The following is an 18,083-nucleotide window of genomic DNA, read 5'->3' as shown; positions in this document are numbered from 1 at the left end:
CGCCTCTCTCATCTCCCTCGCCTGTTACGCCTCTCTCATCTCCCCCTCCCTCTCCTGTTACTCCTCTCTCATCTCCCTCTCCTGTTACTCCTCTCTCATCTCCCTCTCCTGTTACTCCTCTCTCATCTCCCTCGCCTGTTACGCCTCTCTCATCTCCCCCTCCCTCTCCTGTTACTCCTCTCTCATCTCCCTCTCCTGTTACTCCTCTCTCATCTCCCCCTCCCTCTCCTGTTACTCCTCTCTCTCATCTCCCTCTCCTGTTACTCCTCTCTCTCATCTCCCTCTCCTGTTACTCCTCTCTCTCATCTCCCTCTCCTGTTACTCCTCTCTCTCATCTCCCTCTCCTGTTACTCCTCTCTCTCATCTCCCTCTCCTGTTACTCCTCTCTCTCATCTCCCTCTCCTGTTACTCCTCTCTCATCTCCCTCTCCCTCTCCTGTTACTCCTCTCTCTCTCATCTCCCTCTCCTGTTACTCCTCTCTCTCATCTACCTCTCCTGTTACTCTCTCCCCCCCTCTCCTGTTACTCCTCTCTCATCTCCCTCTCCTGTTACTCCTCTCTCACCTCCCTCTCCTGTTACTCATCTCCCTCTCCTGTTACTCCTCTCTCATCTCCCTCTCCTGTTACTCCTCTCTCACCTCCCTCTCCTGTTACTCATCTCCCTCTCCTGTTACTCCTCTCTCATCTCCCTCTCCTGTTACTCCTCTCTCACCCCCTCTCCTGTTACTCCTCTCTCATCTCCCTCTCCTGTTACTCCTCTCTCATCTCCTTCAACTCTATCTTCATCCTCATCTCCCTCTCCCTCTCCTGTTACTCCTCTCTCTCATCTCCCTCTCCTGTTACTCCTCTCTCACCTCCCTCTCCTGTTACTCCTCTCTCATCTCCCTCTCCTGTTACTCCTCTCTCTCATCTCCCTCTCCTGTTACTCTCTCACCTCCCTCTCCTGTTACTCCTCTCTCATCTCCCTCTCCTGTTACTCCTCTCTCATCTCCTTCAACTCTATCTTCATCCTCCTCCCTCTCTCTCTCACCTGCCGAGTGGTGCAGACGGGGGTAAAGGCGTTGGTTCCACAGGTAAAGATCCGCTTCCCGGTGATGAGCAGGACCCGGATGTAGTTCTGACATTCATCCTGCGGGGACGGGAACCCGGGAGGTCAAAGACGTCATAACACCACCATACAATATGGTCTATTCATTTCTTCCTGTACAAGGTTCTAGTACACTTCATTGAAGCTATCTAAATATCTCTGGTGAGGGCAGCCCCTTTAATGTAGAATTCTACCAGTCGTCTGTCTTTATCTAAATATCTCTGGTGAGGGCAGCCGCTTTAATGTAGAATTCTACCAGTCGTCTGTCTTCCTCTATCTAAATATCTCTGGTGAGGGCAGCCCCTTTAATGTAGAATTCTACCAGTCGTCTGTCTTTATCTAAATATCTCTGGTGAGGGCAGCCGCTTTAATGTAGAATTCTACCAGTCGTCTGTCTTCCTCTATCTAAATATCTCTGGTGAGGGCAGCCCCTTTAATGTAGAATTCTACCAGTCATCTGTCTTCCTCTATCTAAATATCTCTGGTGAGGGCAGCCGCTTTAATGTAGAATTCTACCAGTCGTCTGTCTTTATCTAAATATCTCTGGTGAGGGCAGCCCCTTTAATGTAGAATTCTACCAGTCGTCTGTCTTCCTCTATCTAAATATCTCTGGTGAGGGCAGCCCCTTTAATGTAGAATTCTACCAGTCGTCTGTCTTTATCTAAATATCTCTGGTGAGGGCAGCCCCTTTAATGTAGAATTCTACCAGTCGTCTGTCTTTATCTAAATATCTCTGGTGAGGGCAGCCGCTTTAATGTAGAATTCTACCAGTCATCTGTCTTTCTCTATCTAAATATCTCTGGTGAGGGCAGCCCCTTTAATGTAGAATTCTACCAGTCGTCTGTCTTTATCTAAATATCTCTGGTGAGGGCAGCCGCTTTAATGTAGAATTCTACCAGTCATCTGTCTTTCTCTATCTAAATATCTCTGGTGAGGGCAGCCCCTTTAATGTAGAATTCTACCAGTCGTCTGTCTTCATCTATCTAAATATCTCTGGTGAGGGCAGCCCCTTTAATGTAGAATTCTACCAGTCATCTGTCTTTCTCTATCTAAATATCTCTGGTGAGGGCAGCCGCTTTAATGTAGAATTCTACCAGTCGTCTGTCTTTATCTAAATATCTCTGGTGAGGGCAGCCGCTTTAATGTAGAATTCTACCAGTCGTCTGTCTTTATCTAAATATCTCTGGTGAGGGCAGCCGCTTTAATGTAGAATTCTACCAGTCGTCTGTCTTTATCTAAATATCTCTGGTGAGGGCAGCCGCTTTAATGTAGAATTCTACCAGTCGTCTGTCTATATCTAAATATCTCTGGTGAGGGCAGCCCCTTTAATGTAGAATTCTACCAGTCGTCTGTCTTTCTCTATTTAAAGTGTCCATAACTGCCAGACAGCTATAATACCTCTGTCTTTCCTTTGCTCTGACAGGACCGCTTGGTGTCTTCATCTGGTCCCCATTCTACTGCCTAGAGAAGAAAATTACATTTAAAAAATGACATATAAACGTGTGCACAATAACGTGGACAGAATGTGTAGATTGGATCCTTGCTAAATCAGATTTAGTATTTGATATGTACTGTATATACTACTATACATACACATACACAAAAAGTATGTGGACACCTTTTTTATCAACACCCGTTGCTGACAGGTGTATAAAATTGAGCGCACAGTCATGCAATCTCCATAGACAAACATTGGCAGTAGAATGACCCATACTGACTTTCAACGTGGCACCATCATAGGATGCCACCTTTCCAACAAGTCAGTTCATCAAATTTCTGCCTTTGCTAGACCTGCCCCGGTAAGGTGCATTTGTAAGTGCTGTTATTGTGAAGTGGAAAGTCTAGGAGCAACAATGGCTCAGCCGCGAAGTGGTAGGCCACACAAGCTCACAGAACGGGACCGCCGAGTGCTGAAGTGTGTTGTGCGTAAAAATACTCTGTCCTCGATTGCAGTCAATCACTCCAGTCTAATCACCATGGTTACTCCCCCAACTCAATCACTCCAGTCTAATCACCATGGCTACTCCCCCAACTCAATCACTCAGTCTAATCACCATGGTTACTCCCCCAACTCAATCACTCCAGTCTAATCACCATGGTTACTCCCCCCAACTCAATTACTCAGTCTAATCACCATGGTTACTCCCCCCAACTCAATCACTAAAGTCTAATCACCATGGCTACACCAATTGGATCTTGACCACAGGCCAAACAAAAACAAAAACACAAGTCATCCAGCTAACACAAAATGTTCTAACAACATTTGCACAAGGTTCCCCTATTTTGCATATAACTTTCCAAGGAATAGTTTTTTGGGTTCAGTAAGGAAGCCTAGTGGTTAGAGCGTTGGCCTAGTAACCGAAAGTTTGCAAAGTCGAATCCCAGAGAAGACAATGTAAAAAATCTGTTGTTCTTCCCCTGAACAAGGCAGTTAACCCACTGTTCCTAGGCCGTCATTGTAAATAAGAATTTGTTCTTAACTGATTTGTCTGGTAAAATAAAGGTAAAATAAAGGTAAAATAAAGTTAAATAAAGGTTAAATAAAGGTAAATCAATTATTGGGCATAAGAATAGTAGTATAATTAAACTGTATTCTCTGTTCCTACAGTTTCATTGTGGTCCTGAGAGCGAAAAGCAGCACCTCATTTTGGGGGAAATGTTATCATAGTTCTGGGAAACTGACTGAAACTATAAATCAAGGTTTGTTTACACCATAAATATCAGTGTAAACAAACGTAGTAAATACAATTGTGTGCACATCTCAAGGCCCAAAATTGCCATCCAAGACTGCAATATAATTTCACTAAAATAGCTGATAAATAAACTGGTATGTGTCCTACCATTACAATGCTGACTGCACAAACTATTGACCTGCAAAAACGATTTCCTATTTCCTATTAAACCGATATATCTCTCAGACCCTCAAACTTAAGGGGAGTCCTTACGCTGACACACCTTACAGTATACTGGAGCATTTCACTGTGCTTTACTGTGGAGCCACTGAAACTGGCCTTAGCCTCGTGAACCTTCACTGTGCTTTACTGTGGAGCCACTGAAACTGGCCTTAGCCTCGTGAACCTTCACTGTGCTTTACTGTGGAGCCACTGAAACTGGCCTTAGCCTCGTGAACCTTCACTGTGCTTTACTGTGGACCCACTGAAACTGGCCTCAGCCTCGTGAACCTTCACTGTGCTTTACTGTGGACCCACTGAAACTGGCCTTAGCCTCGTGAACCTTCACTGTGCTTTACTTTGGACCCACTGAAACTGGCCTCAGCCTCGTGAACCTTCACTGCTCAACTCACTGCCACCAAGTCTTTCCCTCAGTCACCCCTGACAACAGAGCTCCCAAATCTACTTCTAAATATCAGGGACAAAGCGTGAATGAATGACCAAACTGAAAACTCTTCCCTGTGTTTACATAATGCCATTGTGGCCACTGGTGCAGTGGTCGATTAAGGAGTTAATTCTCAGAGGTGTCATTCATGGTTCACTTGCTCTGATAGGCCGACCAGGGCCTCTAAAGTCACACATGTCCCTCCCTCCCCCAGCCTGCTCCTTGTCCGTTCATTCAGTATAGCATTGATGAATGACATGAGACTCTTATTGAGACGGTCAGTGGGCTCATTGTTCGAGGACACTCCTTAAGTACCTGGATGTATACTGACTACACTCCTTAAGCACCTGGATGTATACTGACTACACTCCTTACATACCTGGATGTATACTGACTACACTCCTTACATACCTGGATGTATACTGACTACACTCCTTAAGTACCTGGATGTATACTGACTACACTCCTTAAGTACCTGGATGTATACTGACTACACTCCTTAAGTACCTGGATGTATACTGACTACACTCCTTAAGCACCTGGATGTATACTGACTACACTCCTTAAGTACCTGGATGTATACTGACTACACTCCTTAAGCACCTGGATGTATACTGACTACACTCCTTAAGCACCTGGATGTATACTGACTACACTCCTTAAGCACCTGGATGTATACTGACTACACTCCTTTAGTACCTGGATGTATACTGACTACACTCCTTAAGTACCTGGATGTATACTGACTACACTCCTTAAGCACCTGGATGTATACTGACTACACTCCTTAAGCACCTGGATGTATACTGACTACGCTCCTTAAGTACCTGGATGTATACTGACTACACTCCTTAAGTACCTGGATGTATACTGACTACACTCCTTAAGTACCTGGATGTATACTGACTACACTCCTTAAGTACCTGGATGTATACTGACTACACTCCTTAAGTACCTGAATGTATACTGACTACACTCCTTAAGTACCTGGATGTATATTGACTACACTCCTTAAGTACCTGGATGTATACTGACTACACTCCTTAAGTACCTGGATGTATACTGACTACACTCCTTAAGTACCTGGATGTATACCAATTACACTCCTTAAGTACCTGGATGTACACTGACTACACTCCTTAAGTACCTGGATGTATACTGACTACACTCCTTAAGCACCTGGATTTATACTGACTACACTCCTTAAGTACCTGGATGTATACCGATTACACTCCTTAAGTACCTGGATGTACACTGACTACACTCCTTAAGTACCTGGATGTATACTGACTACACTCCTTAAGCACCTGGATTTATACTGACTACACTCCTTAAGTACCTGGATGTACACTGACTACACTCCTTAAGTACCTGGATGTATACTGACTACACTCCTTAAGAACCTGGATGTATACTGACTACACTCCTTAAGTACCTGGATGTATACTGACTACAAAGTTCAATACTTTTTTAAGGCACGTTTAACATTTTAACATTTGCCGATAGTGGTACAGATGTAGGATCTTAATTTGAACCAGTTTGCTACAGCAGGAAAAAAATCCTGCAGCAAGAGGTAATGTTAATTATTATAATTAATGGTCATCTTTGTAGCATATTAGCGTTTTTCATCATGAATGTTGTTCTGGAGGCAGCGCTGCGGAGTGGTCACTCGCTAGCACAGCTACAAATTCATAAAATCGGATTTTAAACCTAACGCTTTCAAAGTGGAAATTACAAACTTCCGAAGCCTTTTTAAACCTGAAATATACTACAAGTTCAAATTTCCTGCTTAGCAGGAAAGTTCTCCTGAAAAAGGGTGATCAAATTAAGATCCTACATCTGTATATTGAAATTGTAAAACAACCCTGTAAGAAATTATTTATGTTATATGCAGTCATCCTTGAACTTCCAAATGAACTCAATGTACCTTGTATCCATGGATACAAATGGATCATAATTCGTAGAGAAAAAAACACTACAATCATAACATTAAAGGAGAGAGGTACTTTGTAATATTCACGGTAGGTCCTTTAGTTGTATACTGATGAAAAACAATGCATACAGTTAATGACTTATCAAGGAGTCATTGTAAGAGATGGAATATATTTATAATATCTCTAAGACAGACAGACGGACGGCCAGATGGACAGGAAGACATTAGTGCAGCACTGTGACATTTCCAAAACAGCTTATTCAGATTGATTTTAGGGAGACGTTTGATGGGTATTATCCCAAGGAAGCAATGACGTGGCCCTCAGGACAAATCTGACAGAAAGTTCATGACTGACATCAAATTGATCAGCCGTTTAGCAATGACAGGGTAGGGATCAGGGGAGGGAGAGGAGACAAGGAATAGAGAGAGAGAGACAGAGAGAGAGAGACACAGAGAGAGAGGGAAAAGAGCGCGATAGACAGAGAGAGACAGAGAGAGAGAGACACAGAGAGAGAGAGCGAGACAGAGAGAAAGAGAGCGCGATAGACAGAGCGAGACAGAGAGAAAGAGAGCGCGATACAGAGAGAGAGAGAGCGAGACAGAGAGAAAGAGAGCGCGATAGACAGAGAGAGACAGAGAGACACAGAGAGCAAGACAGAGAGAAAGAGATAGACAGAGAGACAGAGAGAAAGAGAGCGCGATACAGAGAGAGAGAGAGCGAGACAGAGAGAAAGAGAGCGCGATAGACAGAGAGAGACAGAGAGACACAGAGAGCAAGACAGAGAGAAAGAGAGCGCGATAGACAGAGCGAGACAGAGAGAAAGAGAGCGCGATACAGAGAGAGAGAGAGCGAGACAGAGAGAAAGAGAGCGCGATAGACAGAGAGAGACAGAGAGAGACACAGAGAGAGAGCAAGACAGAGAGAAAGAGAGCGCGATAGACAGAGAGAGAAAGAGAGACAGAGACAGAGAGAGATAAACAACCAGAGAGATTTATGTTTATTTATTTTCCCTTTTGTACTTTAACTATTTGCACATAATCTGAATTTGACATTTCTTTAGTAATTCTGTGAATGTAAAGTAAAGTTTACTGTAAAAAAATGTATTGTTTATTTCACTTTTACTTATTATCTATTTCACTTGCTTTGTCAATGTAAACATGTGTTTCCCATGCCAATAAAGCCCCTTAAATTGAAATTGACAGAGAGCGAGTGGGCAGAGTAAAGGTAGCTGGGTAGATCCCGTTCCTGTGTGATGTAACCCCTGGCAAACACCAGTTTGGCCCAGTAAACCCTCAGTGTGTTGACATTCCTACCCCCCACCCCCCTTACTCCACTAAGCTAAGGAACAGAGCCTTATGGCTAACAGTTACTCTGATGTGTCTGGTCTCTTCTACAATTTCAACAAACTATATGGTTGCCTAGCTACCATTTGGAAGAGTGAAAACAGCCCTACGTAATGTGGTGTGTAATAACGGGGGGAGCATGGAGAGCTGTGAACGGCTTACCTGTAAGAGAGAAGCATTACTGAGACTCAGTCTGAAGAGGTGATTTCTGGAGACAGAGGAGAGAGAGTTCTAACCAACATGATGGCATATTCTACATCAGGAAAACAAACAAGCAAAAGTCTGTTGTGTTGGATGTGTGTGTACATGTAAAATAGGTGGTCTGTGTGTGGGTTGCACTTTGTGTGTGTGTATGCTTAGGTGTGTGTGTGTGTATGCTTAGGTGTGTGTGTGTGTATGCTTAGGTTTGTGTGTGTGTGTGTATGCTTAGGTTTGTGTGTGTGTGTGTGTGTGTATGCTTAGGTTTGTGTGTGTGTGTGTGTGTATGCTTAGGTGTGTGTGTGTGTATGCTTAGGTGTGTGTGTGTGTGTGTGTGTGTGTGTGTGTGTGTGTGTGTGTGTGTGTGTGTGTGTGTGTGTATGCTTAGGGTGTGTGTGTGTGTGTGTGTGTGTGTGTGTGTCTCACCTAGCTCCCACAATCAGCTGGTTTCTGGTCAGGTCAAGGGTCAGCTGGGAAAAGTCCTTCACTCCGGGACGAGAGAATCCTGACATCCAGGGACTCAGTGCTGAAAGGAGGAAGAGGAGGGAAGGAAGATGAGGAGGTGAAAGGAGTGTGAACATCCAGTCGGTTGGGAAGCCGACACTAAACGGTCGCTGGCTCAGGCCCTGCTCTGACTGTGTGAAATGTCTCTCCCCTGACGCTTTACCTGAAACATGGGGATGAGCCTTTCAGCCTGTGTCATCAACTGATTTTTCACGAGGCATCAACCAGCTCCTGTAGATCCATTATGACAGTAGCAGGCTAACACAGTAGTAGCATGTTGACACATCTGTATCATATCAAGATCAGTGCGACTGTGTGAGCGGGTGGCTCAAAACCAAAAGCTGCCAAACCAGCAGATAATCTCTCCTTGAGCCCTGTGCTGAAACGCATGCTGACCCTTACCAGAGGCTGAGCTAAAGTTAGCCTGCTTCATTAGATGGAGAATGAGAGACAGAGGGAGAGTTAGGGGAGGGAGAGAGAGAAAGAGAGAGAGAGGGGGAAACAGAGGGGAGACAGAGAAAGAGAGTGAGAGAGAGAGAGAGAGAGAGAGAGAGAGAAAGAGAGAGAGGGGGAAACAGAGGGGGAAACAGAGGGGGAGAGAGAGAAAGAGAGTGAGAGACAAAGAGAGAGTGAGAGACAAAGAGAGAGAGAGAAAGAGAGAGAGAGAAAGAGAGAGATAGAGGGGGAAACAGAGGGGGAAACAGAGAGCGAGACAGAGAAAGAGAGAGTGAGAGACAGAGAGAGAGAAAGAGAGAGGGGGAAAAAGAGAGGGAGACAGAGAAAGAGAGTGAGAGACAAACAGAGAGAGAGAAAGAGAGAGAGAGAGAGAGAGAGAGAGGGACAAAGAGAGAGAGAGAAAGAGAGAGGGGGAAACAGAGGGGGAAACAGAGAGTGAGACAGAGAAAGAGAGAGTGAGAGACAGAGAGAGAGAGAGAAAGAGAGAGAGAGAGGGGGAAACAGAGAGTGAGACAGAGAAAGGGAGAGTGAGAGACAAAGAGAGAGAGAGAGAAAGAGAGAGAGGGGGGAAACAGAGAGGGAGACAGAGAAAGAGAGAAAGACAGAGAGAGAGGGGGAGACAGATGAAGACAGAGAGAGAGAGCGAGAGACAGAGGAAGACAGAGAGAGAGAGCGAGAGAGACAGATGAAGACAGAGAGAGAGAGCGAGAGACAGAGGAAGACAGAGAGAGAGAGCGAGAGAGACAGAGGAAGACAGAGAGAGAGAGCGAGAGAGACAGAGGAAGACAGAGCGAGAGAGTGAGAGACAGAGGAAGACAGAGAGAGAGAGGGAGAGACAGAGGAAGACAGAGAGAGAGAGGGAGAGACAGAGGAAGACAGAGAGAGAGAGGGAGAGACAGAGGAAGACAGAGAGAGAGAGGGAGAGACAGAGGAAGACAGAGAGAGAGAGCGAGAGACAGAGGAAGACCGAGAGAGAGAGATGGAGAGAGAGCGGGTGTTAGAGAGAGAGAAAGAGATGGGGGAGACAAAGAGGTCTTTGGGGGGAGGGAGGGATGTACCCAAAGCAATAAAGCCAGGGTTTGTTTTGGTGTCCTGATGTTAATGTAACTCGACACCCAGTCAAAACAGCCAAGGCTCGGGACTCTGCACCAATAGAAAGACTGTTTGATGGGCAAATATAAACAGTTTAGCTTGGATGCGTCCAACTGGGGACTTTAAATTGAGGAGATAGAGACACAACTTCAAAACAAATGGGAAAAGTCAGAGAAGGCGAGCAAAGACGTTCTCATATCGACGTGATATCAGCCTGAACTAGATTCTTGCAACAAAGTTCAGTGTATCTCAGCAACAGTTTAATATATAGATCATTTCTACAGACGACAGGTGATGTTAAGTGTATTTCAAAATCATAACACTGTAATATGAAAAAAGCCTCAGCCATTGAGATAGTATTGTAAAATGTGAAAGTCCACACCACTCTGCTAACACAGACAGACTGTTAATCAGAACCACTAGTACCCCAAACCTCACACTGTTAAAACAGACCTTTGGTTCTTGGTCCATAATATGAAGTTAATGCTCCCTCTGGGTGGGAATAATCTCCTTCCAAAATGAGAAATGGTATCCTGCATAAAGGTTAGTCCCTCTGAAACCTTTCAATGACGACGATATTAAAAATGAAAAATGGCACACAACTTCTGACAGCATTCGTATCACACCATAAACATCCCCTTCTGGATAGAGTTGCTACTGTACGCTGCTATGAGCTCTTTACAAGATGTCTAACCGAGTTCTCACTAACACAATGTTGTGGAGTTGTGCCTGTTTCACACCAGGTCAGAACATGTAGTCGCTACAGTTCTATTCTCTAGTAGATGGATCAATGAATAAATATATTGAATGCTTTCATTTCTCATAGGGAAATGTGCAGCAACATACAGGCATGCTTGACACAATGTCACTGGATCTGAATGGCTTCAAATCAAATATTATTGGTCACATGCACATGGTTAGCAGATGTTATTGGTCACATACACATGGTTAGCAGATGTTATTGGTCACATACACATGGTTAGCAGATGTTATTGGTCACATGCACATGGTTAGCAGATGTTATTGGTCACATGCACATGGTTAGCAGATGTTATTGGTCACATACACATGGTTAGCAGATGTTATTGGTCACATACACATGGTTAGCAGATGTTATTGGTCACATACACATGGTTAGCAGATGTTATTGGTCACATGCACATGGTTAGCAGATGTTATTGGTCACATGCACATGGTTAGCAGATGTTATTGGTCACATGCACATGGTTAGCAGATGTTATTGGTCACATGCACATGGTTAGCAGATGTTATTGGTCACATGCACATGGTTAGCAGATGTTATTGGTCACATGCACATGGTTAGCAGATGTTATTGGTCACATACACATGGTTAGCAGATGTTATTGGTCACATGCACATGGTTAGCAGATGTTATTGGTCACATGCACATGGTTAGCAGATGTTATTGGTCACATGCACATGGTTAGCAGATGTTATTGGTCACATGCACATGGTTAGCAGATGTTATTGGTCACATGCACATAGTTAGCAGATGTTATTGGTCACATGCACATGGTTAGCAGATGTTATCGGTCACATACACATGGTTAGCAGATGTTATTGGTCACATACACATGGTTAGCAGATGTTATTGGTCACATGCACATGGTTAGCAGATGTTATTGGTCACATGCACATGGTTAGCAGATGTTATCGGTCACATGCACATGGTTAGCAGATGTTATCGGTCACATACACATGGTTAGCAGATGTTATCGGTCACATACACATGGTTAGCAGATGTTATTGGTCACATACACATGGTTAGCAGATGTTATTGGTCACATACACATGGTTAGCAGATGTTATTGGTCACATACACATGGTTAGCATATGTTATCGGTCACATACACATGGTTAGCAGATGTTATTGGTCACATACACATGGTTAGCAGGTGTTATTGGGAGAGTAGCTAAATGCTTGTAAAAGGACTAGAAGCGAGGCAGCCCTCTCTGTCGACGCCATCTTTAAAAGGCTTCAGTCCATATCCATGTTTGCCTACAGCGGGAGATGGGCAACTGCTTCTTCTGTAGGCCTGCGATCAATTCCACCCCCAAAATATGTCAGTCACTGACAGCACGTGTCAGCTAACATGTTTTAGATTGGTAAGTTAGTCTTGCCAGCTATCTAAACTTGTAGTAATCATGGTTGAATTACCGACAGGGGCCCATTGATTTTATTAGTCACTCTCACTCAGAACATATTAAAAACTGCAAACATTTCTCTCCACCCAATGGCCAAATGTGAAGAATTGCAGGAAATAACTATAAAACGTCAAATTTTTCTCTCTGCTGTCATGAGGGGAAAAAAGTTGATGTCACTTCGGGCCGTCAACATGCTGACTGCATGTTTTACATTTGTAAACAATTTTTATTTACAATGACGGCCTACCCCGGCCAAACCCTCCCCTACCACGACCAAACCCTCCCCTACCCCGGCCTACCCTCCCCTACCCCGGCCTACCCCTCCCTTACCCCTCCCTACCCCGACCAAACCCTCCCCTACCCCGGCAAAACCCTCCCCTACCCCGACCTAACCCTCCCCTACCCCAGCCAAACCCTCCCCTACCCCGACCAAACCCTCCCCTACCCCTCCCTACCCCGACCAAACCCCCCTACCCCGGCCTACCCCTCCAATACCCCGACCAAACCCTCCCCTACACCTCCCCTACCCCGGCTACTCAGGAGCCCTGTGTGGGTACGCAGACCCGCGAGCCACTCGGGAACCCTGTGTGGGTAGGCAGACCCGCGAGCCACTCGGGAGCCCTGTGTGGGTAGGCAGACCAGCGAGCCACTCGGGAGAAGCTGTGTGGGTAGGCAGACCAGCGAGCCACTCGGGAGCCTTGTGTGGGTAGGCAGACCAGCGAGCCACTCGGGAGCCTTGTGTGGGTAGGCAGACCCGCGAGCCACTCGGGAGCCCTGTGTGGGTAGGCAGACCCGCGAACCACTCGGGAGCCTTGTGTGGGTAGGCAGACTCGCGAGCCACTCGGGAGAAGCTGTGTGGGTAGGCAGACCAGCGAGCCACTCGGGAGCCTTGTGTGGGTAGGCAGACTCGCGAGCCACTCGGGAGCCCTGTGTGGGTAGGCAGACCAGCGAGCCACTCGGGAGCCCTGTGTGGGTAGGCAGACCAGCGAGCCACTCGGGAGCCCTGTGTGGGTAGGCAGAACCGCGAACCACTCGGGAGCCCTGTGTGGGTAGGCAGACCAGCGAGCCACTCGGGAGCCCTGTGTGGGTAGACAGACCCGCGAGCCCCTCGGGAGCCCTGTGTGGGTAGGCAGACCCGCGAGCCACTCGGGAGCCCTGTGTGGGTAGGCAGACCAGCGAGCCACTCGGGAGAAGCTGTGTGGGTAGGCAGACCAGCGAGCCACTCGGGAGCCTTGTGTGGGTAGGCAGACTCGCGAGCCACTCGGGAGAAGCTGTGTGGGTAGGCAGACCAGCGAGCCACTCGGGAGCCCTGTGTGGGTATGCAGAACAGCGAGCCACTCGGGAGCCCTGTGTGGGTAGGCAGACCAGCGAGCCACTCGGGAGCCCTGTGTGGGTAGGCAGACCAGCGAGCCACTCGGGAGCCCTGTGTGGGTAGGCAGACCAGCGAGCCACTCGGGAGCCCTGTGTGGGTAGGCAGACCAGCGAGCCACTCGGGAGCCTTGTGTGGGTAGGCAGACCCGCGAACCACTCGGGAGCCTTGTGTGGGTAGGCAGACTCGCGAGCCACTCGGGAGAAGCTGTGTGGGTAGGCAGACCAGCGAGCCACTCGGGAGCCTTGTGTGGATAGGCAGACTCGCGAGCCACAGTGGCCCCTCATGATGAGTTCAGATTTCTTGTGGCCCCACCCACATCAGAGTTGCCCATCCGGTCTCCAGTAAGACAACAATAGCAGACAGCAGTGTTCCCTGAGCTACATAGTGATGCCAGTCTCAGCCACATTGAACCAGCATGTGACAAGTGTGACAAGTGTCTGATGATTGACAGTTGACTGACAGAACAGTTTACCATTCTCCCCTCTCTTCCTCCCCCCCCTCCTCTCCTCAGACCCCTTTCAGAAACTACACCCCAGAGGGGGGGAGCATCCTGGCAAAGGACAGACACTTTCTAACAGACATCCAAATGGAGTGGAAAGTAGTCTCTCTCTCTCTATCTCTCTGGATAATGGAACCCTGAAAAGAGCTGACTGTGGAGGGAAGGAGTGAGGGGGGGGGGTTTGGGGATGAGAGAGAGAAAGAATAGACAACTCTCTTACAAGGGAAAAGGCTCCAGAAATGAGAGGAGTCCAATTATCTACAATCACAAAATGTTGCTGTCCTTTGGGTTTCTCTTGGGCCAGACCCATATAGCTGGCGTTCCGGGCAGAGGAGTGATTGAGAAGGATGAGGCTGCAGAATCCTCAGAGGAGATAGCAGTGAATAGCAAACCATTGTGAAACGTCTCATTGGAATAATGATGCTAGTGAGGAGTAGATTTACAAAATGGTATTGGAAATCTGTCAAATACTTTCGCTATGCTTGACTGAGCTGCCTGGAGCACCGCAACCAATTGCATACTCTTAAAAATGCAACCCCTGCCTACCCGGCACAACAGGCAAATGGTCAAAGTATCTCATGTGCTCACCTTTGTATGGGACGATGGGATGAACTTTCCTGGTACACTCCGGTAGGGGTGGGAACGGACTCTCAACGTTGACCAATGGCTGCTGGCATAGACAGAGTGGCAGGCAGAGGAGCAGCACTAGACCAACGGGATGAAGGGACACAAACTCCCACAGAGACGTCGCCATGGTTACGGGGCCAACCACGCCCACCATACCTCTAACTGGTCCTCACAGGACACACCTGAGGGAGGAAGGACAGAGCTGTCAGTCAAACATACACATGGCCAATGACGATAGATTATAACATACAGACAGCCAATCACCACTTAGACAGTAAAGTGCAGTGAAAGACAACTAGAACGACATTGTCTTCTGTATAAAATGTATTTGAGCTTTTAGATATTTTTACTCCTTGAAAGATATGGGAACTAAAGGTAGAAAGAGCAGCGTGTCAGCTGAACACCACAGACCATAGATAATACTATGTTTTAGATATGCAGGGGTTGAGGGAACAGTGTCCCCCTTAATCCCCTTTAGCCGATAGAATAAGAGAACAATGGCCTATTTTCATAGAGTAGAATAGTTTAGTATAGAATAGTTTACAATAAAATTGTTTAGTATAGAATAGTTTACATTAAAATAGTTTAGTATAGAATAGTTTACATTAAAATAGTTTAGTATAGAATAGTTTACATTAAAATAGTTTACATTAAAATAGTTTACATTAAAATAGTTTACATTAAAATAGTTTACATTAAAATAGTTTACATTAAAATAGTTTAGTATAGAATAGTTTAGTATAGAATAGTTTAGTATAGAATAGTTTAGTATAGAAAAGTTTAGTATAGAATAGTTTAGTATAGAATAGTTTAGTATAGAATAGTTTAGTATGGAATAGTTTAGTATAGAATAGTTCAGTATAGAATAGTTCAGTATAGAATAGTTTAGTGTAGAATAGATTAGTATAGAATAGTTTACAGTAGAATAGATTAGTATAGAATAGTTTACAATATAATAGTTTAGTGTAGAATAGTTTAGTATAGAATAGTTTAGTATAGAATAGTTTAGTATAGAATAGTTTAGTATAGAATAGTTTAGAATAGAATAGTTCAGTATATAATATTTTATTATAGAATAGTATAGTGTAGTATAGATTAGTATAGAATAGTTTAGTATAGAAAAGTTTAGTATAGAATAGTTTAGTGTAGAAAAGTTTAGTATAGAATCATTTAGTTTAGTATAGAAAAGTTTAGTATAGAATAGAATACCGGAGCACCAAGGCTCCTCAACAGCTTCTAGCCCCAAGCCATAAGATTGCTGAACAATTCATAAAATCGGATTACCTCAACTTGCCTGTACCCCCACACACTGACTCGGTACAGGTGCCCCTGTATATACCCCCCCACACTGACTCGGTACAGGTGCCACCTGTATATACCCCCCACACTGACTCGGTACAGGTGCCCCCTGTATATACCCCCCACACTGACTCAGTACAGGTACCACCTGTATATACCCCCCACACTGACTCGGTACAGGTGCCCCCTGTATATACCCCCCACACTGACTCAGTACAGGTACCACCTGTATATACCCCCCACACTGACTCGGTACAGGTGCCCCCTGTATATACCCCCACACTGACTCAGTACAGGTACCACCTGTATATACCCCCCACACTGACTCGGTACAGGTACCACCTGTATATACCCCCCACACTGACTCGGTACAGGTGCCCCCTGTATATACCCCCCACACTGACTCGGTACAGGTACCACCTGTATATACCCCCACACTGACTCGGTACAGGTACCACCTGTATATACCCCCCACACTGACTCGGTACAGGTGCCCCCTGTATATACCCCCCACACTGACTCGGTACAGGTACCACCTGTATATACCCCCCACACTGACTCGGTACAGGTACCACCTGTATATACCCCCCCACACTGACTCGGTACAGGTGCCCCCTGTATATACCCCCCACACTGACTCGGTACAGGTGCCCCCTGTATATACCCCCACACTGACTCGGTACAGGTGCCCCCTGTATATACCCCCCCCACACTGACTCGGTACAGGTACCACCTGTATATAACCCCCCCACACTGACTCGGTACAGGTGCCACCTGTATATACCCCCCACACTGACTCGGTACAGGTACCACCTGTATATACCCCCCCCCCCACACTGACTCGGTACAGGTGCCACCTGTATATACCCCCCACACTGACTCGGTACAGGTGCCCCCTGTATATACCCCCCACACTGACTCGGTACAGGTGCCCCCTGTATATACCCCACACTGACTCGGTACAGGTGCCCCCTGTATATACCCCCCACACTGACTCGGTACAGGTGCCCCTGTATATACCCCCCACACTGACTCGGTACAGGTGCCACCTGTATACACCCCCCACACTGACTCGGTACAGGTGCCCCCTGTATACACCCCCCACACTGACTCGGTACAGGTGCCCCCTGTATATACCCCCCACACTGACTCGGTACAGGTACCACCTGTATATACCCCCCACACTGACTCGGTACAGGTGCCACCTGTATATACCACCCACACTGACTCGGTACAGGTACCACCTGTATATACCCCCACACTGACTCGGTACAGGTGCCACCTGTATATACCCCCCACACTGACTCGGTACAGGTGCCACCTGTATATACCCCCCACACTGACTCGGTACAGGTACCACCTGTATATACCCCCACACTGACCTGGTACAGGTACCACCTGTATATACCCCCCACACTGACTCGGTACAGGTACCACCTGTATATACCCCCCACACTGACTCGGTACAGGTGCCACCTGTATATACCCCCCACACTGACTCGGTACAGGTACCACCTGTATATACCCCCCACACTGACTCGGTACAGGTGCCACCTGTATATACCCCCACACTGACTCGGTACAGGTACCACCTGTATATACCCCCCACACTGACTCGGTACAGGTACCACCTGTATATACCCCCCACACTGACTCGGTACAGGTACCACCTGTATATACCCCCACACTGACTCGGTACAGGTGCCACCTGTATATACCCCCCCACACTGACTCGGTACAGGTGCCACCTGTATATACCCCCCACACTGACTCGGTACAGGTACCACCTGTATATACCCCCCACACTGACTCGGTACAGGTACCACCTGTATATACCCCCCCACACTGACTCGGTACAGGTGCCCCCTGTATATACCCCCCACACTGACTCGGTACAGGTGCCCCCTGTATATACCCCCCCACACTGACTCGGTACAGGTACCACCTGTATATACCCCCCACACTGACTCGGTACAGGTGCCACCTGTATATACCCCCCCACACACTGACTCGGTACAGGTACCACCTGTATATACCCCCCACACTGACTCTGTACAGGTACCACCTGTATATACCCCCACACTGACTCGGTACAGGTACCACCTGTATATACCCCCCACACTGACTCTGTACAGGTACCACCTGTATATACCCCCCACACTGACTCGGTA

The 18,083-nt window shown here is 46.6% G+C and overlaps 1 protein-coding gene across 1 annotated transcript in view; it reads right to left on the bottom strand.

Annotated features, from left to right (window-relative positions):
* LOC135530419 (semaphorin-5B-like) overlaps positions 1-14,791 on the bottom strand; it is a 70,120-nt gene extending 55,329 nt beyond the window's left edge. Inside the window, exons 1-5 of the mRNA XM_064958751.1 lie at positions 14,575-14,791; positions 8,324-8,423; positions 7,862-7,907; positions 2,485-2,547; positions 1,030-1,128 (exon numbers count right to left, since the gene is read on the bottom strand). Of these exons, the coding sequence (XP_064814823.1) occupies positions 1,030-1,128; positions 2,485-2,547; positions 7,862-7,907; positions 8,324-8,423; positions 14,575-14,767 (501 nt within the window). The 5' untranslated portion in view covers positions 14,768-14,791. The remainder of the gene's footprint in view (positions 1-1,029; positions 1,129-2,484; positions 2,548-7,861; positions 7,908-8,323; positions 8,424-14,574) is intronic.
* Between the last annotated feature and the right edge of the window lie 3,292 nt (positions 14,792-18,083).

The sequence above is a fragment of the Oncorhynchus masou genome, unplaced genomic scaffold, assembly GCF_036934945.1.
Source record: "Oncorhynchus masou masou isolate Uvic2021 unplaced genomic scaffold, UVic_Omas_1.1 unplaced_scaffold_1339, whole genome shotgun sequence".
Lineage (NCBI taxonomy): Eukaryota > Metazoa > Chordata > Actinopteri > Salmoniformes > Salmonidae > Oncorhynchus > Oncorhynchus masou.
Note: the sequence above shows the minus strand (reverse complement) of the source record. Positions and strands in the feature narration are given on the sequence as shown.